This window comes from Spodoptera frugiperda, chromosome 8 (genome assembly GCF_023101765.2).
Source record: "Spodoptera frugiperda isolate SF20-4 chromosome 8, AGI-APGP_CSIRO_Sfru_2.0, whole genome shotgun sequence".
Taxonomy (NCBI): domain Eukaryota; kingdom Metazoa; phylum Arthropoda; class Insecta; order Lepidoptera; family Noctuidae; genus Spodoptera; species Spodoptera frugiperda.
Window position 1 is genome coordinate 11416059 of NC_064219.1, and position 26304 is coordinate 11442362.

Sequence of the window (26304 nt, forward strand, 5' to 3'; positions counted from 1 at the left end):
TCTTCGTTACCTCTAGCAGAGGAGCCAACCTATCATCTGAAATAGTAAGTGGGTACCTATATTTCGCGGAGGTGATTATGAATTAAAACGACATTACTTAATTTTTGCATTTATTAATGTTAATATAATATAGACAATGTTCAAGGTACCTTTCAATTGGTTTCGAGCTTTTAAACACTAAGACATTGTATCCTTCCATTTTACCTCTTATCATTTACAACATTGCAAAATAACACTTCATTAGAAAATCAATCTGACAGTACAACTAACTAAACAATAATAAACATTGACTAAAATATAGTGAATTTTAAATTCAAAACATATTTATTATTCAACATTGTTTTTAAATTCAAACTTAATTAAAAATTATATTCTCGTTACATAACATTGCAGACCCGTTTATCGTAAACCAAGTTAACAAAAAATATTAATAATAAAAAATAAAAATTCCATCACTGAACTGTACAGCAACAAATGTTATCAACGTATGACATTTTACACATAACGTACGGAGCCGGAGCTCGCTCTATACATACTTATAATACGCAACAAGTTATAATTCAATAGAATTAGTATAACATATCAATCTCAACATGTGTAAAGGTTGATGAGACAACGACTGATCGGCGCTCGAGGGGCCGAGGGGCCGAGAGGCCGAGAGGCCGGTACGTACGCGGCGGGCGGGCGGCGCCGGCCCGGCAGTGTCGGCCCCGGCCGGTCCGGTCCGGGCCGGCGCCGGCCGCCCGCTCACTCCGTACACTCGCAGCAGCGGCCAACTCACGGGAATCTTTAACTTGGGCGTTAACAATAAAACTGACGTGTAACAATGAAAACGTTAAACACCGCGAGTGTACTGCGAGAATCGCACACGACAACGCCCTGGCGGACTAGCCCACATGAAACACAGCGAAATTTTTATTTTAATGATTAATAAACAATTATATATTACAATTAAATCCCTACCGTTTGGGACGCGTTCGTGACGATGTCAATATGCGCGAGTTGATTCCTCAGTCTTTAATAAATTGATGACAATGAGCAAGGAGAGTAACGTAAATGAAAAATGTTATGCAATTATATACAGATAGTGAGTGGAGCGCGCTCTGAGCACTGCCGAGTGCAGCCGAGTATTGCCGAGTACCGCCGAGCGCCCGAGTGCGCCGAGTCCCGGCGAGTACCCCGAGTACAGTCACGAGCGAGCGCCGAGCGGAGAGCGCGCGAGCGTCGTGTGCGATTCGCGCCCATCAGAAACAAGCGTTATGGTGATGTCTTAATGTTGAGTTCGACTTGAACGCACAGCCATTTTCCTAAACACAGTATCGAACCTTACTCTATCCTAGCGCACCCAACGGCTGCCACCTTCGCGTGTATACCCACTAGACTACCTATAGTAATTACAATAAACCACTCTATCAACAAATTCAACAACATTTAGCTATTAAAATTAAAATGGGAGGATGCGAGGAGACGCGCGGCCAGAGTGTCGCCACGTGCCGGCTCGGAGTGCCGAGAGAAACCTCTGCGTTAGTTCCGTATAATGAAGAATGACAACTAGCTACCTTATCCTACAACATTGAAATTCCTTAATCGTAACAGCATTACACAGTGACGGTGAAGGTGCGGGAGTGGCGCGCGGCTCGCGGGGCCGCCTTCTGCTGCCGAGTGCTAGTCGGGGCGATCAACGATCATCTACTGCTTATTATCTTACCACGCGATAAACTATCCGGATTATGATTACCGCACTTAAAGTATTTTGTATTCACGTTAATATACTCTCAAATATTGTAACAACTTCAGTATAACAACATTAACATTTTCCCAGTAATTTTAAAATTATCTAATTATATTGATTTTAAATAGGTTAATTATAACTAACTAGAGTTCCATTGTTAACTATCAAGTGTCGGCGCGGCGGTCGTCCGCGGCGTGACGTCACGCGCCCGGCCCGAGCCCCGGCCGCCGCGCCCACTAACAACACAGTCACTAAGAAAGAGAGAAAGAGAGAGTGAAGAAACGAGACGGAAACTATGTCTACCCCCCAGAGCTCGCCCGAACCGTGAAATGATATTTCATTTTTTGGAAACCATACATTTCTTTTAATTGACGCATTTGACTTATACGTACCGACTAATCAAGATTTAGTTGCGATTAAAATTGAGCTTGTTAAATCGACGTGACAGGCGATTCGCGTTCTGGCCGCGGCCGACACGACCGTCGTCTGTGTGCTCGCGGTCACTGCGCGTCACTCCACCGCCCTGCATACACATACATGCCACGCGCCGGCGTCGGCCCGACCATAGTACCCACCCAAACCCATCAGTTCCCCGGCTGTAGCCACCGCGAACGCACAGACATATTAATTAATTGACACAAGACGATATCTGTACCTACCCCCATTATACATAGTTAAGATGAGAAAATTCGAAAACACCGGAAATGTATCCAACAGCTTTACTTATGTATATACTTTAAAGATTGAATATTATATAAATATTAACTAGCTACTGTAATGCCACACTACACTGCGAATGTTAACTACATAACACACGTATATATGTAATAGATCAGTTAACAATATCCACAAGTTACACCGAGCGGCGCGCGCGCACGCCGCAGCTTACGACGTACGAGTACTATTATTTCACTCTCACGGAAGTACGAGGTTATGGCGAATAGAACGTGCTCACTTCCCTAATTATTAATTAGTTAAAATATTTATATTATAATCGCGTAATTGTGAATGAATTAGCTGAGAAATTGTCTCTCAATTCCGATTCCTTAAACACTATCATCGTACATTAGCTTTCATCATTAAGCCGATTTCAAATTATTATATCATTTATTATGAATACGTTTTCTTTTGTACTTCATACGTTTATTCACATTTGATGTAGTCACCGCCTTCGCGAGTCAACCAGTAGACTATCTGCATTATCATGTTACCGTAGTACGCGCTGGCGCCCAACGCGGGCCCGAATAGTTAGACAGCAAGTAGTCGTGCGAAACATTGGACAAGTCGAGAGGCTCACCTCACTAATCCTGTATCTAGAACGATGGCACTTCTGAGGTAAACAAACACAACTTATAACTACCCTCCGACGAAGTACCGAACGGCTTCTACACTAAGTGGAGACTGACACGTAGTACCTTGACAATGTCGACGAAAACAATCACAGTTTATAATATTATGTAACTCTACCATCACACGCAGACCGCTGCCGGCCGCCACCTCGCTGCAGCCCTACATCGTTAAGTATTTGGTAGATCTGATTCCGGGTCGCAGCCGAACCGGACCGGCAGTGGTCGTCGTGTGGACACTAACAGACACTAAAAGAACGTCTTGGTTAAACGACGGCGCAAAAATAAAATATTCAATCAATATAGTAACTGTAAATAAGAATATATCATTTATATTGTCATCTCGATAATATAGAAATCTGCATTTAAAATGTTTAAAATATTTTCTTATTACTTTCATCTACTAGTCTGGACATGCATTTACTATTATTATTATTATTTAAATTGTACTTATATCGTAAGACAAATTTAGACCGACAACAAATCAATAACTATGAAACATTCCTAATAAAAAAAATATTTAAAAACGATTAGATATTTTCATTTTGTTTTATAAATGTATAAAAAAATAAAGATCTTTACCGAGAGAAATCAGGAATGAACAACAGCTCGCCAGGTTGGTACCTAGCCCCGAGTGAGACTGGGTGGCCCTCTACCGGCGACTATTGCAACATGCCCGGCCGCCGACCGCCGCTGGCTGGGTCGGACTAAACGAAGTACGCGTGAACGTCTCAGTCGGAGCGGTCGGTAGAGGGCGCCACCACGGCGACGCTTGCGGTAGCATGTCAGTAAATAAAACTTTGGTAGGACTCAGCTCCTAAACTCCCACAGTGTTGCGTATGACGTCGGCGCCGTCTCCAGCGGGACGTCGCGCGAGCGTAGGTTTATTATTCATTAATTAACCACATCACTAATCCTAATAAACTAAAGAAAAATAACTTATCAATGGTAACATTTACAATGAACTCAACTTTGTAAATAAAAAAATGTATGCTGTGGTGAATAATATACAAAAATAATATGTGTATGGAATAGGAATTTCCGTGATAGGAGATATCACAATATTTTCATTATTATATCTTAAACAACAATAACGTCTGCTAGGCAGAACAAAATAATGACTTGTCATCACGATAAGAACGTAAAGTGAGCGGCGGGGCCCCGAGCTAGTGGCGGCCGGGGCCCCGGCGGGGCGTGCCTACAGCTGCATAAATTATATCCTCCGTCAGATTAAAACAAAACAAAACTTCTTAACTAGAGTCAGGTAACTCGCGCCAATAGTTTAAGGTGACCGAGCGACGCAGACGGTCTGTGATCCAACAGTGTTTGACTAGAACTAGACACTACGCTAGAACGAAATACAAGAAATGTACAGAGTGTAGTCGGTCGGGTGGCGGCGGTTACTGCATGAGGCCGGAGATGGCGTTGTGGCGCGTGCGCTTCAGCTCCTCCTCCTGGATCTTCTGCTCGATGAGGTACTGCGCGTTGCTGATGGCCGTGGCCGTGCCCGTGATGGTCACGATGCGGTTGCGGGTGCCGGGCGCGAACGTGCCCTTCTTCGAGATCTGGATGTTGGCGCCCGACATCTGCTGGATCTCCACCAGGCTGCGCCCGCCGGGGCCTGCAACAACACAACGCAAGCTCTCACATGGGTCGCAATTTCATTTCATTTTCATTGGACCACTAAAGGGGATTTTCATAACATAACGTCTTTTATCGTCTAAAATGTTTAAGGTTGGGCTGAAGTGCTTGGTCGGTAAAGAGATTGGTGGACAGTATTACTTAAATGTGTGGGAGACGAGCTTCGGCACGAATGGGAGTTATATTACGGCCTCACGCAGTAGACACGTATTTTTTATTTTCTTACGGAAACAAATACTTTCGAAGATATATCGATTTGAGGATCTAAGTATTTTTATCTTATACGAGGCCCCATCATCAATTATCACATACCCCAATCCCCAAAATGGTAACAACACTCATAACTCCTCTGGTGTTGCGAGTGTCCATGGTCTGCACCGATTTTATTTCATGATAACAAAGTAAAATAAAAAAGTGAAGAGTGTAAAACGTGACTGACCGAGTATAGCCCCGACGATGACCTCTGCGATCTCGACATTCTTGGAGTCCTTGGCCCCCGCGTCGGCGGGCGTGGGACTCTTGGACAGCGGCAGCAGCGAGGCAGAGGGGAAGCCGGCCACGCCGCCCACGCCTCCTACGCCGCCCACGCTGCCCACGCCGGCCGACAGCGAGATGGGCGCCACGGCTGGGGGGCGAAGCGCCTCGAATGCAACCTCCGCGAAACGCTCTAAGGAGCCGCCGCGCGCGCCGCCTGCGGACGCGTCATACGTCAGCACCCGCACTGCGCCCTCCCGCGTCCCCTCCCAGTCCCCGCCCCCGCCCCGCGCCCCGCGGCACTCACACCTTACATTAGAACGTTTCGCGCTGTTGCGGACAGAGTTACGTGTTAGCTGGCGCCGCCGCCGCCCGCACGCACCGCCACCTCGCTCGCTAGCGAGTACTCGCCCACGCACGTACTTCCACGTTACCAAATGTGATATCTCATATTTCAGCGTGCGTGGCCAAACTAAATTCAGACTCCCCATTATCCGTTACCTATCTGTCTGTGACGCGGTCAAATTTTGATCTCTACTTGGAGAGTAACAAAATTAAATACAACAAAACAAGTTCAATAGTATTGTTGTCTTTTAGAAATTCATTGACTTAATGCGGCAGACTAGTTCGCTTTTATCTAAACATCAAACAATATACATACGCAACATAACATAAAATTTGGTAATGCATTTAACAAAAAGTACAACAATGGCGGACAGTAAACAGCATAATTTAGGTAAAGTTGACACGCTGAAATATTGTCAATTCTGGAGTACAAGTGTATGCAGCTATGCAGGTCTGCAGGTACTGTCATGCATGGGACAGTGCGCACTAGTCTAGCACTAGCGAGTGCGGAACTATGTGCTGTGCGAGACGACGCCGCGGACCGTCAACGGATACATGATACCACACAAAAGAACAACTTTACCGATTGCCGCATTTGTTGGTGTCTCATAGAAACAACTTAACTTTATTTACATTCTCACAAATTGTCTACCACTACACAAAACTATAATTTGCTCAAACTAGAGTACGTGATCGAGAGTACAACATATACTTGTACACACTGCTGGAAGTTACAACATACACAGAATATGTTTACAGAACGTATTCCCAAGTTACAACATTGTACTTTAAAGTTGTTCTTTCTATTCTATTGTGTCGTGGACCGGACTTTGTCAACAAGCCAAGGTAAACAGTGTTACAGATTGTCTTAGATCCAGTGTGTGATAGTTCTGTTCATTTACAAAAATAAATAGCATATCAAGTTAATATTTGAGAGAACAATAAGCGACCCACCTCGGGATGCGAGTTGGGCCTCGGTCTTGCACGGTCCGTCCACGACACAAGCTCATGTTATGTATTGCCGACAGAATGGTATGGTAAAGCGATGGTCAAGAATTTGGAAAAGAACTTTAGAAAGATTAAATAAACAAAAAATAAAACTGTAAGCCAATAGTGTTATTAGGATCAGCAATACAACACGTGATACACCATCAAATTATTCTAAGCATGCAAGTATAACGACATAGTATACAGTCTTTCTTAGTATATAACCGTGTTTCGTTTCAAAAGTCAATATATTTCACGGCCACTGCATAGGACAATATGCCTGACATGTTTTAGTCTTTTTGGTAGCACTTATAGGCCCACATCATTTGCTGTGTGTAATCTGATATCACATCCACACCTGAAAAACGTCTGTGCATTAGACACGTGTGCCCGCTGTCACTTACTTCGTACGCCGGTAGCATGCAGCCTTATGACTCATTTTGTTTTGGAACCAGACAACGTAACAGAAATATATGAAATGTTCTTGTGAGATTTCATTTGAAATAAAACACGGCAGAGTGAGAACGAAAGCATATTTGAAAGTTATTGATTAATTATCACGAGATAGCCAATCAGATACCAAGACAGAATGACAAAGCTTTGTGAAATTTAGAATTTGGAAGCGATGTGTGAGGGTATGTACCACAGCCGGGTGTCCCTGCCACCGCCGCGCGAGCCGGGCGGGTACCCAACGTCAACTTTTGGACACTATCGAGTCAACTTTACACTTTCATGTTTATAACGATTTACGAACAAATATACTGAAATTGCTCTATTTACCCCCTTTGTAAAATACCAACATTCCAATTTCAGTATACTTTTGTAATTACCTTCAAAATAATTTAAAACAATAATTACTTATTCTGTACAGAATTTTTAAAACAGGCTAACTGGTAGTAATAATCTACTAAACGAATCCAACAGTGACCTCCACGACCCAACTTTATAACATTAAAAAACCTTCAAAAATTCTGTACATAAATATTTTATTAATAAAACCAGTAATGGAGATTTAACGCTTTAAACAATAATATAGTCTAGAATTAGTTAATTCAATTAGGTACATAAAAAATTAGTATTTACTGCAAATTAAAATAATTACAAAGTGTAATAAAATTCCAATTTACTGGCTTTATCAATACAATACATCAATTTATATAATATCGTGTCTGTGTGTAGCAGCTAGCTGTTTGAACAATATAACTGTTGGTGTAAGTAGGGACTCAGTTGCAGTAGATTGCATTCAATAGTTCCTGCAGTATAACTGGCGGTACTTGTGTATTGATTTGGTTGTACAGCTAGTTCCGCCGTGACTGCGGTGCTTTATACAGGCAACGGTCTTTAATGCGCTAATATTGCGGAAAAACTTGCGCAAATTTGCGCAAACATTTTAGTATTTCGTTTCGTATTTTAAAATTACGGAAAACTGAGTATATTACCGTTTGTTTTAAATTATGCTGTGCAAGTAATGGCTAGTAGACTACATGTTCTGAATAGTTTGAGTGCTGCGTGAAGAAGGCACGGCAATCTTGACACTGCGTCTTAAGGCTTATTTGAGCAAATAATATTATAGTTTTTGGAATGGAAATTACTAATCTTAAAACATTTAAATTAGAGAGCCCGTTAGCAGATACTAAATAAGTCTTGGATGACGCAGAATGTTTCAAGTGAATTCATATAGAGGTGAGTGTGTGTGTGGAGTGTGGCGAGGAGTACGTACCGAGCGGCACCTGTCCGATGGGCCCGAAGACGGCGGGCGGGTCCTGCGCCGGCAGCGGGAAGTAGGCGGCCGACAGCGGCGGCGCGGGCAGCGCGGCCGGCAGCGCCAGCCCCAGCACGCCGTGCTTCACCAGCAGCGCCAGCGCCGCGCCGATCTCGGAGATGCCGGCCTCGCTGTAGCCGGCCTGGCGCAGCGCCGCCTTGATGTGGTCCAGCGTGTGCTGCGTGAGCGGCGCGGGCGGCTGCGAGCCGGGCGGCGCCAGCGACAGCGACAGCGACAGCGCGCCCAGCCCGCCCGCCACGCCGCCCACGCCCGCGCCGTTCACCAGCACGCCGCCCACGCCTCCTCCCACGCCGCTCAGCGCGTGGTTCTGTCACACGAATACGCTCAGTACGGGTTACACCGCGCACGCCTCGCACCACTGACACTTCATTTTTTGTCTTATTTTCTTTTATAAAATATCGACTTTAACATTTAGCAAGATATGTATCTTACATCGGCCAATATAAATTAGCACACATTGGACATTTACAGTTACATTAAATATGCGTGCAATTCTATCAAACACAGACAACGATTATATATTATGTAACTCTAAAATAGAATTATAGACAACATTTAAACATTCATGTATTTGTGTCACGTGTGGAAAGAGAACTCAAACCCCACCACCATATAAAGATAGGATTCCCAAATAAAGAGTATGTACATATAAATAGAGAATAGGTAACAACTGAGAGTAGACAGTAGAACCCAGGTCAAGATGTAGGACAGTTAGTTCAGTGTACCAGTACTAGTGTACACACAGTGTAAGCGGTTAGTGTCAGTGTCTCCGTCCGCTCCACGCACCAGCCCACCACTCGGCTCAACTACGCCATTGTTTACTCTACACTATATCTCTTTAATATTCAATTATAATTTTACCATCCTACTGAGTAAAAGTAAACTGCGATGCGACACGTATATTAATTCAGATAGTGAATAAATTGAATTGCTAATCAAACATGATTTTCAATAAAATCATGTTCTATTTCAAAATCGGTTGTCAATGAACCGTCATGTTCCAAAACTACTATCACGCACAGTAATAGAAAAAATGTTTTCATTTCGTTCGTATCGAGTCACATTACTCAGCAGGATGGCGAGTATCGAGTGCCGCAGTGGTGTGCGGTGCGTGGAGGAGGTGCGGGTGTGCGCATGCATGTCGGGCGCCGCAGCCACCACTAGCACACGCTCGTGTCACAGGGGGCGCCACCGCGCGCTACACTCGCAACACTTGGGGAATACACGAGACATGACCTAATACAAAATGATAGAAGAACATTTTGTATTATGAGAGTCTGGTATAGTGCGCCAAGTGGGGCGCGTGTAGCGGCGTACGTGGGCCCCGCAAGCCGGGGTCTGTCACGACATAGGAGCGTGTACGAGAGGTCACCTCTTTCACCTCAGCGGTGGGCACGGCGTAGGGCGAGCCGGTCGGGTTGTAGTTGGCCACGGGCCCCGCCACGTCCGCGTACGACACGTTGGGGCAGGACCCGGACTGCGGGTCGTCCACGACCTTCTGCAGGATCATCAGGCAGGCCTTCTTGTTGTTCTCCTTCTCACCTGGAAGAAACAACATATTATTAGTCAAGTACAACGTTTCACATTTGATTAAAATTAGGTATTTAATGCCAAAGTTGTCCATCGATCAATCAGATGATCTGCACGCAGCGTGTATATCGTACAGATATAGTAACCCATTATAAATGTGTGTTTAATGCACAATATAGTGTGTACAGTATCGGTGGCAGTGGGCCAGCAACGTGCCGCCAGTTGTGCACCATTTCACGCATTGTTCCTGCTAATGCTACTGCGAGCACTGTTCACACAGGTACCGATAGCCAACAACTATCTATTGCGCTCGTAAACATCTCTAATTGCATTATAAATTCACTGCTCTGATTTACTTCACAACGAGCTGCTCTTCGGTTGCACTTGTCATAAAGATTATAATAGTTGATCGATATCACAGCGCTTGCTTTATCTATTAATAATATGTTTCATTTTGTTCAATCTGTATTTGTGTCTGCAACACTCGTCCTAATCAGGGTCTAATTAAATTAACGAAAATGGGAACTAATGTGCTACCTAAGGTGTATTCGAGGTGGCTATAAATAACTGCAAAATCAAATAAGTATACATTGTTGCTACCTCGTGGCAGTGATGCAATGCAGTAATAGCCAGGTAGTGTATCTAATCGAGTAGTATTTCTTTGTACTTGTATCGTAACATAATGTAATAAAATAATGTAACTATTAACTTGCTCTCGTTCAATATGTATTGTGTATAGAAAATGCCAGCTAATAGGTCCAATTCACAGAGGAAATTAATTTGTTTGACGCAGGACTCCCAAAGCATGTCCTCATCCTTGCAACCGCTAAAAGATATCTACCAATCTACTCGCAAAATCTTTATAATGAGTCACAAAATTACAAAACGTCCTGCGATGATCGCATCTTTTATTTGTCAAAGTAAGTCTCCAGACGGAGCATGCCTAGTATATTCTCCATGCTGTGTTTCAACCTTGCACAAATATCAGAATTTGTCATTAGTCATTGTCACCACGCGACGTGATTTGACCTTTACTGCTGACTCTAGTGCGGCACTAGTCAAGCGAATATCTATTTTTAAGAAGCGGTACATACCTAACTATGCATAATAAAATGATGCATTATTATTTATGTACTGTCTGGTAGGCTAGCGGTTAGAAGCTTTGGAGGCTGCCGTGGATAAATAGAGGAATACAATTGTTCAAGTATCACATAAAATTCCACAAAATATATTACAAAATTATGCAAAATAATGAACTAACGGTTTCATGAAAGACTTAAGTCAACTGCTATGTAAAACTAACACAATCTGCGACGACAAACTTGGGACACACTTTTCTTATTCCGTGTTAGCTTTTCATGTTATCGAATAGTGTCCCGCGGCGGGTTATGGGCGGGCGAGGTAAACGCGACGCGGTTACCTATCCGGCACAATTTCCCGCCACATCCGTAACCACCGCGATATGGATGCCGCAAATCCAATATCAGATAATCGGGCTTTCAGCTAGTCAGCCCACAGCTGAATTTAAAATATCACCAAATATACCAAGTATTATTCCAGTGGGTAATTTTAAAGAGCTTGTATTTTTAGAACAATAGGGTATATGTTTTGATAAGCGCTAGGATAAGTTGCGTCTGTGTTATCGTTATATTATTATTCATGTAGCCTTGGAGCAGAGTGTATCGAAAACATCGATATACCTCATTTGTCGTGGAAGAAACACAATTTTCCGACATAGGCATATTCGACATTAGAGTATAATGAGGTGCTTGTAGCACACAAGGTCCGGCCGCTCGGTGCGCAGAGACGATTATTGTAACAAAAAGTATAGTCCGACTGCTACAATTAGGGCCTCAACGTGACCTCGCCTGAAGGGCACTGGTAAAAAACTATCAGATTTCCATGTCCTTTATGAGTTCGTATTGTAATTTAAACAAATATATTATAATACAAAACAGTTTCTATGAATTGACAAAATGCGTCTCCAAAATGTTAGGTAAAAAACTCCGAGAAAGAGACTCCGATTGTGCTTAAGAATTTAGACTTATTTACTTACTTACATTTTTTTGCAATATCTCAACTGTCATAATATAGCAAAAATACACAAAAGCTTTATCAAGTAAAACCCGGTGATCCGTAAATTGTAGCGGTGATTGTGTAAGGCGATATCTTCAATCCTCTCACTCGCAGATGTTAGGCAGACATTCGGCAGACAGTTGCAACATTACGTCTGGGTGTCATGTCAGTGCTGATCTTTTATAACACTAACATTTGCATGAAAAAAAGAAATATTTTTACCGGACCCTTGGCAAAGCAAATAGATTAAAATGAGAGTAATATTAATTTAGGACGTATCTCTATATCCAATTTATTCGTTCTGTGAAGAAATCCATTAAGTATTTCCAGGAACTTTCGTAACATTTAGAGGAGCGTAGCGAAGGGCCACGTACTCACTCCACGAGAGAATAACAGTGGCTCCATTAGAGATATAAACGTGACTACGTTCAACGAAGACATTACGTGTCTCGCTTGGACTGTATTTAAGCGAAAGCTTAAACATGTCGAGCAAAAAGTTATTGTTCTAGAACAATAACTATAAATCCCGCAATGAAAGATATAGGGTTAAATCTGATTGTATTTATTATTTGAGCCGCTAAAATTCCACCAAGTCTCGTCCATCCTAAACTTGTAGAATGCAATGTTTAAAATATTCACATCAATAGCCAGCGAAAGCTTGTCCATCACTAGAACAGATTACAGACAGTTTCGATACAGCTATTGTTCAAGCGCTTGTTTTAATACTGTCTAGATCATTATAGGAGAAAGGACGTCACTTGTAGCTTAAGCCTTTGTAAACTTTTACGTAGTGCTAGGAAACGAGGAAGAATTTATTTACGATGATATATATGTAGGTGGATCTAAACAATCATCTACACAGCCAACAAAAGGTACTTCATTGGACAATTATAACTGGGTACTGCTGATTAACCGACAAGTAGCAGTATACTTGTATTAATTATGGTCATAACCGGTCTGGCAACAAACGCGTCCTGGCATATTTATTGTTTAATTACACTACACTATAAATAAACTTGCTAACTCCCTATGGATACGAAGGTAGTGAAGTCTTAAGCGCAGAGGTGTTAATCCACGGACGCCGAAGGTTTAAAACTTATCAGTGAATAATAAAGATAGGATAATTCGGTGAATTGCAAATGAACGCTGTAGGGGGCTGCTTATCTAATGAGGCTCGCCGTGATCCCAGATATCCAGGCCGCACTCCATTCATATTTAATTAATTGAGCACATATTTTCACGTGCCTACAGTTCCCACTTCATTACAATAATTACGGGAGCCCCTTGGTGACGTTAATTTTAATAGCGCCCGCCCGTCGAGGACCCACAGTAAATAGAGAAGAAAGTAGAGCTTTGGAATTAATACAAAAAGGCCATCACAGTCCGAGATATGATTAAGGAAATGTTCATCAGTAGTGTGTGCACAGTGATGTGATGGCGATGCAGGCGCAGCGACCAGCCAGTGTACCGGGTACCGGGTACTCACCCACGACGGTGATGCACCTCTCTTGCAGCGACAGCTCCTTAGCTTTTTGCGAGATCTGCACGTAGCTGCCACTCTGTTCCTTGATCTGCTTGATGTAGTTGCCGCCCTTGCCGATGATCATGCCAGCTGTTGAGTTAGGCACCAGGATCTTCACCTGGAATGAAGACGTGATCGTGGTAATGGAAATGTTAAGAGGCGAGTGAGAACTGCAAGTGACATGTTGTGAAGATCTGATGCTGCACGAGTAGACCGCGCCCAACGATACAAGCGTACTGCGTCACTTATGTACAGACACAAGAGGAGTGACACAAACTTTAAGTGAATATAAACAGTTGTGGTATTTAGTTTCCATCGCAATTATCTCAAAGCACTTCGCTGCTAATCTAAAGTTTTTCCAAGAGAAATCATTAATCAAGGCACTTTCCCACGGCGGGCGATCAAAACGAGTTAAAATAAAAGCAACGCTTCACGGGCTAGCGTTAAAATTCCATTTTACGTAGGCTTTAAAACTGAGCAGGCCTGCTTTTATGTTCTTAAATGGAGGGTGCGGCAGAACAAAGGGTGAGTAAAACCTAAATACACTGTAAACTTGATTTTATGTTAAATGGCATTTGCGTAAACAGACAATATTGCCGAGGAATTATAATTGTGAAGGATCCGCCACGCGCCGTTACCACGGGACAGACATTAGCATCGTTGAATATGGTATTACGACATTCTCGATTGTTGTTTATGAATTATTTAACAGTTCTGAGTGTCATGTTTGCTATAGATTGGCATCTCTTCTTTTTGTTCTACTTAATTAAGATTCTCTTCATGAAAGGTTAATTACTTACAAATGGTCTTCTATATTCATCATGGTGGGTGAGTGGGTGGCATCCTCGTATGCGAGTGTAGGCAAAAGAATACAGTGCCTACTTACTCTCAGTGAACACCAAACTTTCGTAAGTATTTAACCATCTCTCGGTCACGATTATACTTGTGATTTATCACTTAAGAAGAATGAGAACCCACAATGTGAGCCCGAGGCCTCCAGATCTAAATGATCCTATCGAAGTGATCGTAAATTATAGTAAGTAGAGTTCTTATATTTCAAATAACTTGCCCACCCTAACAAGGACGGTCCCAGAATTAGGTTTACGAAATGCGTAGATTTTTGCTCTCCGGCAAAATTTGTGTTTGCGTAACAATAATTTAAGAGCTCAAAAATACGGGAGAGAATAAGTACTTTCTATTTGTTCTATTAACCGGAATATAATGATTAAGTACCACATACAATGACATTAGTTATTAGAACAATAACGTTTACAAAGACAAGGATCCGTCTGTAGTCGTCCTCTCCGTGTCAGCAGCAGGAGCTAATTAATTGCGAGTACTGCGACATGTCACCTACTACATTGTTACACAACACAGCGGTGACAAAGCAAGCCTAATACTCTTCAAAGACAGTATCTATATTATGTATTATTTTAGTAATGCCAATTATAAGTTGTTTCAAAGTATTATAACCGAAAAATACAGGCGTTACGTAATATCCGAGTGTCCATTTTTGCGCAGTTGCCAGTTGCCAGTAGGCGAGGGCAATTACTGTAAAATGAAGCTCCGCAGTGGGCACAGTTGATAACTATCGTAAGGTCCCTCCCACAGCGTGATGTAATGACCGCAGAGTAGTCCCGCAGCGCACAGCCAAAAATCCGATAACTTTAACTACACTGCAGATGCAAGCACACGAGTACTTGCAGGGGTCTCGAGCGAGGTTTAACGAAGGTCCCAGTATCTCCATACCTTTCTCGACCCACGATATTGATCTATGACCCTGCACGTCACCGCACGTGGTTGGATACACTCGCGACTCGGCAGTCGCTCAGCCGATATCGAGCAGTGTTCCGCCAACGCTAATCAGCCGAGAAGATAACAGTTTAGAAATAAACGTTATTGCCACCGTTACATAAGCAATGGAGTAAACGGTCACAGCTATGGTCCTACGTGTTGGCTTTGCTTGAAGGGAAGTTACTTCATTGGAATGTGTCTAGGTATTTACTTCTTAGAAGACAAACATGTTAGTACACCCATGACAGTTGATAAAATGGCAACTCCTAGATTAATGAACTATATAGAAAAAAATATTAAACATCTGACTGAAGACAAATACTCGTATTGGATCTAAGTTTTGAATGTTGTAGCACCGAAAATATGCGACGGCATACAACGGTATCGGGGCTCATCCGCAACCTGCGTTAATTCCGTCGAGATCATGGCACCAAGAGTCGACGCAACATTAGATGCAGAGCATGACACAGACGAGTTTATCGCGGCAGTGCACACTAATGAATTACGTACGCCGATAGCACCAGAACGTGATTCGAGTTTGACCTTGCAACGACCACTCAGCTCATACTGCCTCATATGGGAATGTAAACATGTCTTCTAACTTATTCCCAGAAAGTTTTACCACTCTAAACGGTATGTTGATTACTTTCCTTTTAGTCGCAAATAAAACCAAGTAACAAGAGCTTGTAATTAATGACGAACAGCCACGATAAATCATTGTTCGATAGGATCGGAGCTGCAGTGCGCTACATAGGTGCACTCCATTTGTACTTGTCCTCTACAAGCCCTGGTTTATGTTTTTATTTCTCCGCAAGTGGAACGGAAGCTCATGCATAGTATAAATATGTATTCTGTGGTTTCACGACCGCACACAGCTGACTTCATAATTCAAACGTAATTTTGTGACGTGCGTTCCTGTTGTAGACAAGTGAGAGCACTTTAATTATCATTTTGGTGAAGATTCCCATTAATCGTGGTCGCTGTTCAGTGCTGGCAAATATTGCGGTGTGTAAAATTAGTTGTTTCAAACTCCATTGACATAATTATTATTTGGCATTATCATTGCCATATCTCTGTACGCCCACAATGTATCGACGAGCGTTTTAGGTACGCCAATGTGTTATAGAACCAATATGTACCATATGTACATACATATAAGTATTAGATCTGCTTTATACAACCGATATAGATAATATAGATAACACGAAGCGCTCTATTTACATTATAATTAAATACTTAACCGAAAGTAGGGAGAGGTTTTCGAAGAATTAATTTAGGCAAATTATTCAGTTTGCTCCCTTCAAAATGCTTGATTACTTTATGTTCTCAAATAAATAATTGAGTAGAGCTTTCTCAGTAAATAAAGAAATTAGACATCCCACGCACATTCAACAGTGATGATGTTTTGCATAATATTTGAATTATACATTCATGAAATGTAGAAAAAGTCGACCTTTCAATGTCTTTGTTTATTTCATAACATGAATGTAGTAGCGCGACTTGTGACGATCAATGAAAATGACCAACCGCTGTAATAAGCGTGGCGAAGTCGCACATAATGCGCATAACTGCTGTACAATGGCAGTAATCGATGTAATCATACATCACCAGTGATGGATGACGAGCGACACTCCAGCAGTTGCCACGCGACGTTCCAACCACCCTGACCTCCACACGCCCTCCGTCTCCAACTCCGCAGGTATTTCAAAGATAACACTGAATAATAGAATAAGTTCGTGTGAAAAGTTCCGCTCTCAAAGGTCACAGGTTCAAACAATCGCCATCTTTGACAGTTTCGTGTTTAACTTTCATCGAAATATCACCATTTTCTTCGGAAAGACATTTTTATTACGTGTTGATTCAGTGACATTGCAGTGTGGAGATATTTTAAAATACTTCGCTTCATTTTTGACATAGCGGACAAAAAGTAGCGACACTCATTATAGCATCGGTCTCTCAAAAAAGGCTATAGGTAGCTGTGGACTTATGAAAACATATTCGTCTAAATGCAGAGATGAAGGAGTTGAAAGGCCGATTTTGTTTACTTTATGGATAGTAACCGACATTTCAGGGCAAGGTGAGATCCACATATGAATGAATGTTCCTACAGACCAACAACGTCACAATGGACAAAAGGTTCAGTAGAGGGAATATTCTCGAGTTAGTGCAACAATTACTGACACGGACAAAGCTTTAGAGAGCCAGTGTAGTCCATGTTCAATTGTCGGGCATCTCCGTCACCAGACAATTTGAGCGTCTGACGCAGCTGCCGACCTGTACACGTGACCATTCAAATTCATTACTATGGAAATTGCCGCTTTAGATATTCATTTCACGATGAAAGCTTTCAAGTACAATATTTTCCTGTCCTGTTTTAATATAACATGGACTAAATAATGAATTCCATTACGTCCAAATGTTTAGAAATTTCAAGATAGGCATCATGAAATTCTTCTGAAGGCGACCAACAGAGTGGCCCACCTCAATAAATAAAAATACATTTGTCTATGAATACAAAGTTGCCCTTAACGGCGGTCGGCCATTTGCATGTAAATTGTCTGATATGGAGGCCTAACGGTTTCTGCTTACAATCACAATTTGATTTTCATTTGGCCAACCTGCTGTGAACACAGGATAATGTTTTCTCATCAAATTACTGCGCGTAATCACTTTCCGTTCGCCCCGCCATCGAGAATCGCTAAATGGAACAGAAACAGTAATGGTTATGTGTTCCCAGATTACAACTATACAAAATCTGTTCAGCGTTGCAGTGTACCAGTATTTGGGAAGGAAGAGTTTTTCCTTGTAAAGCGATGATATAGTAGCATCCACGTCGTACAGTATCCATCTCCGCTGCCATTTTCCATCGATACCGATACAAGTCAACGAAATTATGATATTGGAATGAGCGCGTACCCGAAAGGTTTTTCCCTTTCGTTATAACCTCATCAATGTTACCCTTCCATAACGTAAAATGACACTTTCCTTCTTTCCCTGCAACATGTCTTATCAATTACATTACAAATCGAAATGTCAAAGTTATTTAGCTGCAGGAAATTGTGGTAGACAAGGCGATGATCAAATTACAATTTGTCTTTCTTTTGTTTCCATTTTAAAGTACAACGTGTTGCTAATTTTAACACCAACAGGTTTTAAAGACTTATTTATAACTTTTCAAGATATCTGATACCACATAAAAATCTTTAGTGTGATTCGGCGGACTATCCATACAAATGAATAAAATAAAATGTTCCATTGTTTCTTGGCCTGCCTGTCTCCGATTCACAGCTCGGCGCGCATGAGATACCGGGTCGCGCGCCGATCAGAGCGCCACTACCGACGCCGGTAATGCGGCCACGACACTTCACCCATTCAGCATTACTTCCGAAGATACCAGCCGTGAGGAACAATTGTATTATAGCTGTACCGACATCATTGAGCAACATTATGCTGGTTATATCCATAGATAAAGTGCGCTGAACTCATTTTATGTAGGACATACTTCGTCTACAATAGTTGTGTGTCCCTCTAAAACAAAATATTATCTAGAAATTAAATGAAATCAATCACAGTCCATGTGTAGGTGTGTGATAACCTGATAACACGTACAATTACATACTCTAGATATCCACTTTTGTATGAAATACGAACGGTATCAAAAATACTGACGTAAGATATAATATTTTACGTGACTGTGTGTGGCGTGTAAGGGAAATAGTGTAGCTACAATGATGTAAATGGTTTCTATATCTTTCTCCGTGAGAGAAGGTTCGTATTTAGCATAAAACAATTAATAGAAAACAATGTACGTCGGCGGTACAATTATGATTTATTGATCAGTTGATCAGCACGCGGGGCACGTGTTGCGACTTGCGAGCTCCCGAACACGTGGCTCGCCCTCGCCGCGCCGCTAATTTAATATGCCAGCGTTGATACCGTTTAAAATCGTTCACGCCATCGCGAGGAACAACGTGAAGAAAATTTATTTAATGTTTAATAGCCGTATATTATGAGTTAATCGATATCGTGTTCTTGATATGTTATTCTTATATGTATACCGATATAAATTATCAAATTATTTTTTAACATCAAACGCTCACTTGAAAGCCTTTTTACACGTTCTCTGAACAAATTTTTAAACTCATTGATAGTAGGGCACTTCGTACACTATATTGAACACAATTTTGTTCAAAATTTCGTAACACAATACTTTAATAATTCATTAAAGAGGCGCTGAAAAGGTTCCTCTTAACTAATAGTTACGTTAATTACCTAAAATTTAAAGCCTGGTTTGCCGACAGACGGGCGGGCGGCCGCTCGTGGCCTGTAAGCTGAGCACCGCCGGCTTAAAATGTTCAGAGGGACTTTGCCTGTAATTATTTTACTAAAGCAAAATTTGTTTTAAATGAAATAATGTCGCTGTAACAACTTTTCGTGTACTGACTTCGCGAAACAAAGGAACATGCCCATAATAGTACAAAGATTTCAACGAGCATTTAATTTGTAGCTCGGTTCTACTACCCTGACATACATAGTGCTCCACTTTACACCCAACAAAGTAACGCGGAGAGGCTGAACAAATAATAATATGTAAATAGGTATAATAGTTTTGGCACAGCGCGCACTGAACGATCAACCCGTCCCGGGAAACTGGTGTACATAAGTGCATAATTGTGACATTTGTGTTGTATTGTTCAGCCGCGCATTCAAGCTCGGTACTTTATGATTCAGGCCCCTGAAATACAACATGTTTATGACCCTTTACTTTGTACGTAAAATTTTGTGCAATAGGCACCGCACACAAAATAAGGTCGTTAAAATGCGCAGCGAGTCACAGAAGATTTTGAAACGAAATCAACGACATTCTGATTACAATTTGTATGGTTTCCCAAATCCCGTAAAGCTGATACTTAAATATTATATTTCCTCCATAAAATATATCTTGCTCTTTTTCCGAGCCATTCATTTTTTGGAGCCGGAGTGCCGTTGGCGTGTTCCTCTGTCTGACGACGGGACGACAGATTAGACGAGCTGAACATAACACTTATTTAGGGTTCCATTTAAATGGCAGCCATTTGTCTTGGTTTCGTACCGCCGCCGCCCGCCACTGGCGTTGTCTACAATTTATGCGCCACTCCCGTCCCCGTATGCGGACGCCATGACAGGCGTAATGCGATGATTGAACACCAGCGATACCCCCCTTTTTTGCTTATTTGCCAAGACAGTATCGAACATGTTTCCAAGCCCGATTAAATCAACAAATACAATAGACATTTCTCAATTTTTACCTAGCAAAATGCACACATCCGCACATTAAGCACCCCCGAAAGGTCCCCTTTTTGTTGTAATACATATTTGGTAATTATGTACGGCAGTTTTTAAACCACCGTCAAGCGTAACTTTGTATCTATTTCTTTATAAATCCTTTAACGGAGACTACTCAATTCGTAGATTCTAAACAAAGGCGCGATGGCTATATTGACTTTCACTACCATTTCAAGCACTGCCATATGTGTTGCCTAATACATTGTTCCAATAAAAACGAGTTAGTCGACCGACTATGGTTTCGCCTCCTAACCGTTAATTTGTTTAGTATAGAATATGCACGTACCTGCTTGTCTCTATCCTGGGGCATCTTGGTGTCCACGCCCTCTGGGAATGGTTTGACGAGCTCGGGCTTCTCCTTGATTTTGTCCATGATGAAGTCCAGGACGACCATGATGCCGTCGACAGAGCCGGTGATCAGGCATGCTCGCTCCGTAGTTCCTGCAGACAAGAGACAAAAACTGTCTTTTAATTTAAGTTTTATTATTAAAGAGGAGTTGTTGAATCAGAACGGTCAATCTGTGTATTTATTTATTCCCACAAACCCCTCCTTTCAAAATTATATTGTTCTCCTAAATGGTTCTGCGGACAGGGATAAAACAACCGGATATTTTCTGGTCCTTCCGACCGCAAAAGGACCGAATGGGAAGATAAGCGTTAATAAGTACGGCGCTTTAACGCGGTGACTGAATTTTCACTTTATTCCTTGAATCATAGGGAATAATATCCTATAAACATTCTTCCGTAAGTTTGCAGACTTATTGAGATAAATTATACGTCGAAATGGTATAATTGAAAAACGATATTACCTACTTATGAGATTTTTCTGTGGAATCATCCATAGAAACTGGCTTACGAAAGTATATGAATAGATGTTCAAACTTGGGAGGCAGCAAAAGTAGATGGTGTGTAAAGATCGTAGTAGGCGGTGCTCTGTGAGGGACTCTACCCTCATGGGACAAAGGCGTGAGAATTGTGTATGTGTTTGTAATGTCGGAATTAGAATTTTGCGACGTACTTATTTACCTACTAGTAAGGTATGTGTGGGCATGTACCGTACTCAGCCTAGTATGTAAAGTTTTATAATATCCAGGTAAAAGAAATATGCATAAACCAGAGCATGTTTAGAGCATTATTTCTCAGACGTTTACAAAATTGCGCTTTCCAGAAATAGAGCACTTACCTCAAATTTATTAATAGTTCCAAAAATTAGGGATAGCGATCACTCGCCGGTATCTGGCAGAATATCGAGATTATGGCGTCTGCAGCTATGAGTTATGCGAGCCCATTAAACCGGCACACTTCATTTACAAACAGGAATCGGGATTCTAAATTAATTGAACGTTTATGTAATTTATTTAGTGAACAAGCACATTAATTAACTATAAATTACCTTTAATTTTTCTTTCAATAAATCTATTGATTTACTTTTTCATTCACGAGTTACCTACGAGATTTTCTCGGCAGCCGCACAGTAAAAAACAAACATTATTTTGAGGCAACAGAGCTATCACCGCTTTTTCTTTGTTCCTAACTTGAAACGGGGCGCGCCTCAGACTGAAGTAACCTATTTTCCATTGAGATTTTTCTGAGGCCGTAACGAGAAAATGTGACATAAAGTAACATCATTACCAATTGCCGCAGGGCGGCCCAAATCGCACACTTACACATTCAAATTAGCAAAATATCGCGGAGGTTCAACGTAATCAAGGTTTAGAGGTCGCCTATCAGCGCTGGAGGGTTATGGGGAACGGCACCCGGTGTTTCAGCATTATTGATCGTTCGGCCGGGCGGGCTAGCTTTGTTGCCCAAATGAATAGGCCACCGTCACGCGTTATTTGTGCCAAACTTTTATTGTGATTTTATCTAGATTTTATTTTGCTAACTTCGATGGAAGATTAATGGTGTTTCTGGCTGTGAAGTTTCTGGGACTTTATTATAATAATAAATGCTTTTGAGTTAAATACTTTCTCTTTCTATTATTCTTTATCTGGCCCTCCACGGGCGTCCTGAATGGCTGCCAGTGCCACGCGCCGAAATGTAATCTGGCTTCACGAGAGCAGTTTTAATTTCCGTTAGATAAGTCATGTTTTTGTTTTGTGAACAAAGACTAAAATATAGAAGATGTGTGTTGTTTGTGTGGTCGTGAGTCGTGACTAATGAATCGTATCAGCTACATTGCAATACTGGTAACATTACAGTTGCTCGTTTCTCAATAATTCTAGGTGATGAGCTAATTTGTTCCTCCCGCGGTGATGCAACGCTTACGTTACACCTGCCGGCCGAGCTCCGTGTTTCTATTACTCCGACTCGTTTAGAATATCAACGACGATGACGTTCCTTGTTGCACTTTAATTTTACTAATTTTGTGTAATTTGCTAGCGTTTAGAGAACTACTTCATTATATGTTATTTTCTGTTGCAACATTGAAAAAATAAACTCGGATGAAGCTGAAATGTTACAGCAGTCGGTAATTGGTATTCTACGTACAAACAAGCCAAGTGCACACGAGTACGAGTGAGTTAGCGACTCGTGTTGTTAGCTCAGATATTATTATTATTACCAAACGTTGCTCCAATTGGTTAATTACCTTGATAGTGGTTTATATACCTATTTATGTATGTTCCGTTATCGCCCAAATTAACATTTATATTTTCCTGTTTCTAACGCCTTGGCTGTGCTGTATAGCATAATGTTCTCGTCTGGAACACTGTACTGTGTTTCCTTACAGATAACTATGACTCGTTAAATAGAAAAGGTAGACTTTCTTGTATTGGTGACCAATTATTCACTGTATATGTTCTATGTTCGTTCAATAAAAGACCTCCTTGCTTCTTGAGCTTTAGACTCAACCTATTACGTAGTTAATTGCCGTAAATTGTCTTAATAAATAAATTAATAAACAGCAAATTTTCAAATAAATTCGTTTTGAGACTATAATTGTACGCAATTTACAGGTTTCTCTTAATTGTAATCATTAATCACAATTCTAGTCGTATCGTATTTTAAGTTATTAAGTTGGTTCCGTATATTAAGTTGTCCTTAATTAATAAACATTAATATTTATCCTCAATAAACGTAGCTGTACCTACCTAGACAATGACCCAGTACCGCTACATATTGAAGTATTATCAAATCGTGGAGATTACAAATCAATGCAAGTGCAATGTTATCGAGTGACTTCGTGAAGTAGGCAATAGGTACATAATTACATTATATACTAACTATTGTAAAACACGTTTCAAGGCCAACGCTGTAAACAAGTTTTTGTTCTCAACACTTCTACGATCCACAGTTAGGTACTAATTAACAAATCTTATGCACCTAGTCAAACTAGACGCTTGCATTATAATTGCCATGCTCAGTTTTAATTGCATTTATTTTATGAGCAGTGTGTTACAAACAGCATGTTATTGATGTTGCCCACAAACAGCGAAACGTGCCGCGACATCTTTGGCGCAGTCGTGGACACAAACTGCGGGAAATTATGCAACGACCAGGCAGTATCATACACAACCGGTCTTATTGAGTAACTCCCTTGACCTTGGCAGCGCTGCTAGCTAATGCACACTATTCTAAATCTTAACCATAAAACTTTAGAGCTTATTTTTGTTTATGACATGTCATTATCACTTGGTATTAGTCCAATGCTATGATAATTGAGAACAGTGGGCCAAAAAACTGTACCTAATTAGAAATAAGGTTGGTCGTGCGTTGGCACAAATATTAAAAGTATTGAAATGTGTCCGCTTTTGGCACAAACATTTGTTAGGCGTAGCTCTAACAAATTGTAATAACCAGAGATTGCAGCGAGGCATGCGCGCGCGAGCCGCTGTCGCACTCGGCCGGGCTGCCGTGGGCCGCGGCACCACGCGGCACGGTCAGCGCAAGGCTGCCTTCATAAAGAAAGATTATCACTATTATCCAATTATACGCGGTACTGAGTTATTGTAGTACTTCGCGCGAAGATATTCCGCTTGTTTACACACTGCGTTATGAAACACTCGAACATCAAGAGCTTTGCCTCGCCATAAATCATTTGTAACACTCACATTATGTAGGCCAGCTATTCAGAACATACTTACCGTGAACAATGTCAAACGCCGTTTGAACTAGTATTTCATCGAGGAATTTTAATTTTGTATATTTCATTTAGTTTTATTTTAGACGGAACAACTATTTATGTAAATACATTTTCTGTTTCATGTTTAGAACTCGTTCGATAGGTTAGGCACTTTATTTATACCCAAGTATGCTAATAGATGGCAGCATTAGGCGGTTTGTTATAATTTCATTAGAATAAAGGTATGTTTGTTATTGACTGGAAATTATAATTATTGTTTAGATTAGAAATTACTATCTTCGGGATTTGAAGGAGAGTCCACGTGGTTCATATGATGGAGAAATTGTTTAGCAGAAAAGTATCACTCTAGTAGGGTGCTTCAAGGACATGAAAATCAAATATGTATTGTATCAATAAAATACATCGCTTATCGGTGAATCCTTTCATTTTCATCAAGTGAGGCGTCATAGGGGCTCGCGCTGTACTCGCCCCGACCAGAACAATGGCACTCTACAGTCGCGAACAAAAAGTATTCTACACGTAGACTTCATGTCAAGATGAATGTTTTCTTTTTTTAGGTCAAGGCCTTGAGAACTATGCCAGCAGCCAACTTGCAGTTCTATATTCAAATATACGTTCGACGTACGAATGACATGTCTGTTGACGAATGATGAGAGATCTACACATGCGCGAGTGCGTGCTTCTACATTTTCGTTTTTCTCATTTGAATGTGGTCGGTCAAGGTGAGTCGGTAACGGGTAAAAAGAGCTATTTAAATATTCTTATTATTAAAATAGATAATGTCAGAGATCATTTTGTTGTCTTCGCCCATAATTAAAATAAAGTAGAGGAGTGTGAATAAAATATAATAGCGGGAAGTCGGACATGTTTACAACACTTCGTAAAGTCATTATTAAAACGTTTCATTTATAATTTACTGTCTACGACTACGTACATAGATTTTAATAAAAATATTCGCTGTACTCACAGACTTCATGAAAATATAATTGAAAACGATTTTTCGTAACGATAAGCTATTAAGCTGCTAAGTTTAATGTTAAGCGTGTTTTAGGGGCAATGGATTTAAGTGCATTATTTTTAATTAAAACAAAGTAATAACTTCAGTTCATTAAAATATTTCGTAACACCGCGCACTGAATACGAACTTCTTCAAGAGCACGGCAACTGTTCCAGCTTCGTAATAAAATCGTCTGTGTAGATAATAATGTATCTAGTTTTTACGACGGCCACAAACAATGAGTCCACGATGCAACATTAATTTGCAATTAACCTTTATTGTTGCAGCCAGTTCTGATGTCATTACAAACGACTCATGGAAATCTATTCCATTTTGTTGTAAAAATGTTAGCATGGTGACTCTACGATAGCACAATTTTATCATCACCAGAAGAAGAATGATGTTAGCTGCTGGAAAAGGCCTTTCTTCAAGCTAATTTTGGGACCCAAAACTTCTTGGTCGAAGCCAAGATCTATCCGTTTCCCAGCGATTGGTCACAGTTTTAGGAAATACCCAGGTTGATTAACACTATTTAGATGGGTCTGGTGTAAAAGTGGGCGTATTTATCTGATCTTGCTATCGCGACTGCATTGCAGCATTGTGCTGTTCATTGATAGTGAGGTGAATGTGATGAATCCATAGTTTGGCAACAAGCTGTTGTGTTTCCT

General features: G+C 41.2%; 1 protein-coding gene across 5 annotated transcripts in view; it reads right to left on the reverse strand.

The window, feature by feature from the left end:
* Positions 1–97: 97 nt before the first annotated feature.
* LOC118275373 (RNA-binding protein Pasilla) overlaps positions 98–26304 on the reverse strand; it is a 58114-nt gene continuing 31907 nt past the window's right edge. For 3 of the 5 annotated variants that reach the window (XM_050695289.1, XM_035593294.2, XM_050695287.1), the window contains 6 exons: positions 20842–20996; positions 13401–13554; positions 9681–9850; positions 8246–8615; positions 5159–5410; positions 98–4699 (listed from right to left, as the gene is read on the reverse strand). In XM_050695289.1, coding sequence (XP_050551246.1) covers positions 4479–4699; positions 5159–5410; positions 8246–8615; positions 9681–9850; positions 13401–13554; positions 20842–20996 — 1322 coding nt within the window. In that variant the 3' untranslated portion in view covers positions 98–4478. The remainder of the gene's footprint in view (positions 4700–5158; positions 5411–8245; positions 8616–9680; positions 9851–13400; positions 13555–20841; positions 20997–26304) is intronic. The other 2 variants (XM_050695285.1, XM_050695288.1) reach the window with 2 other exon arrangements.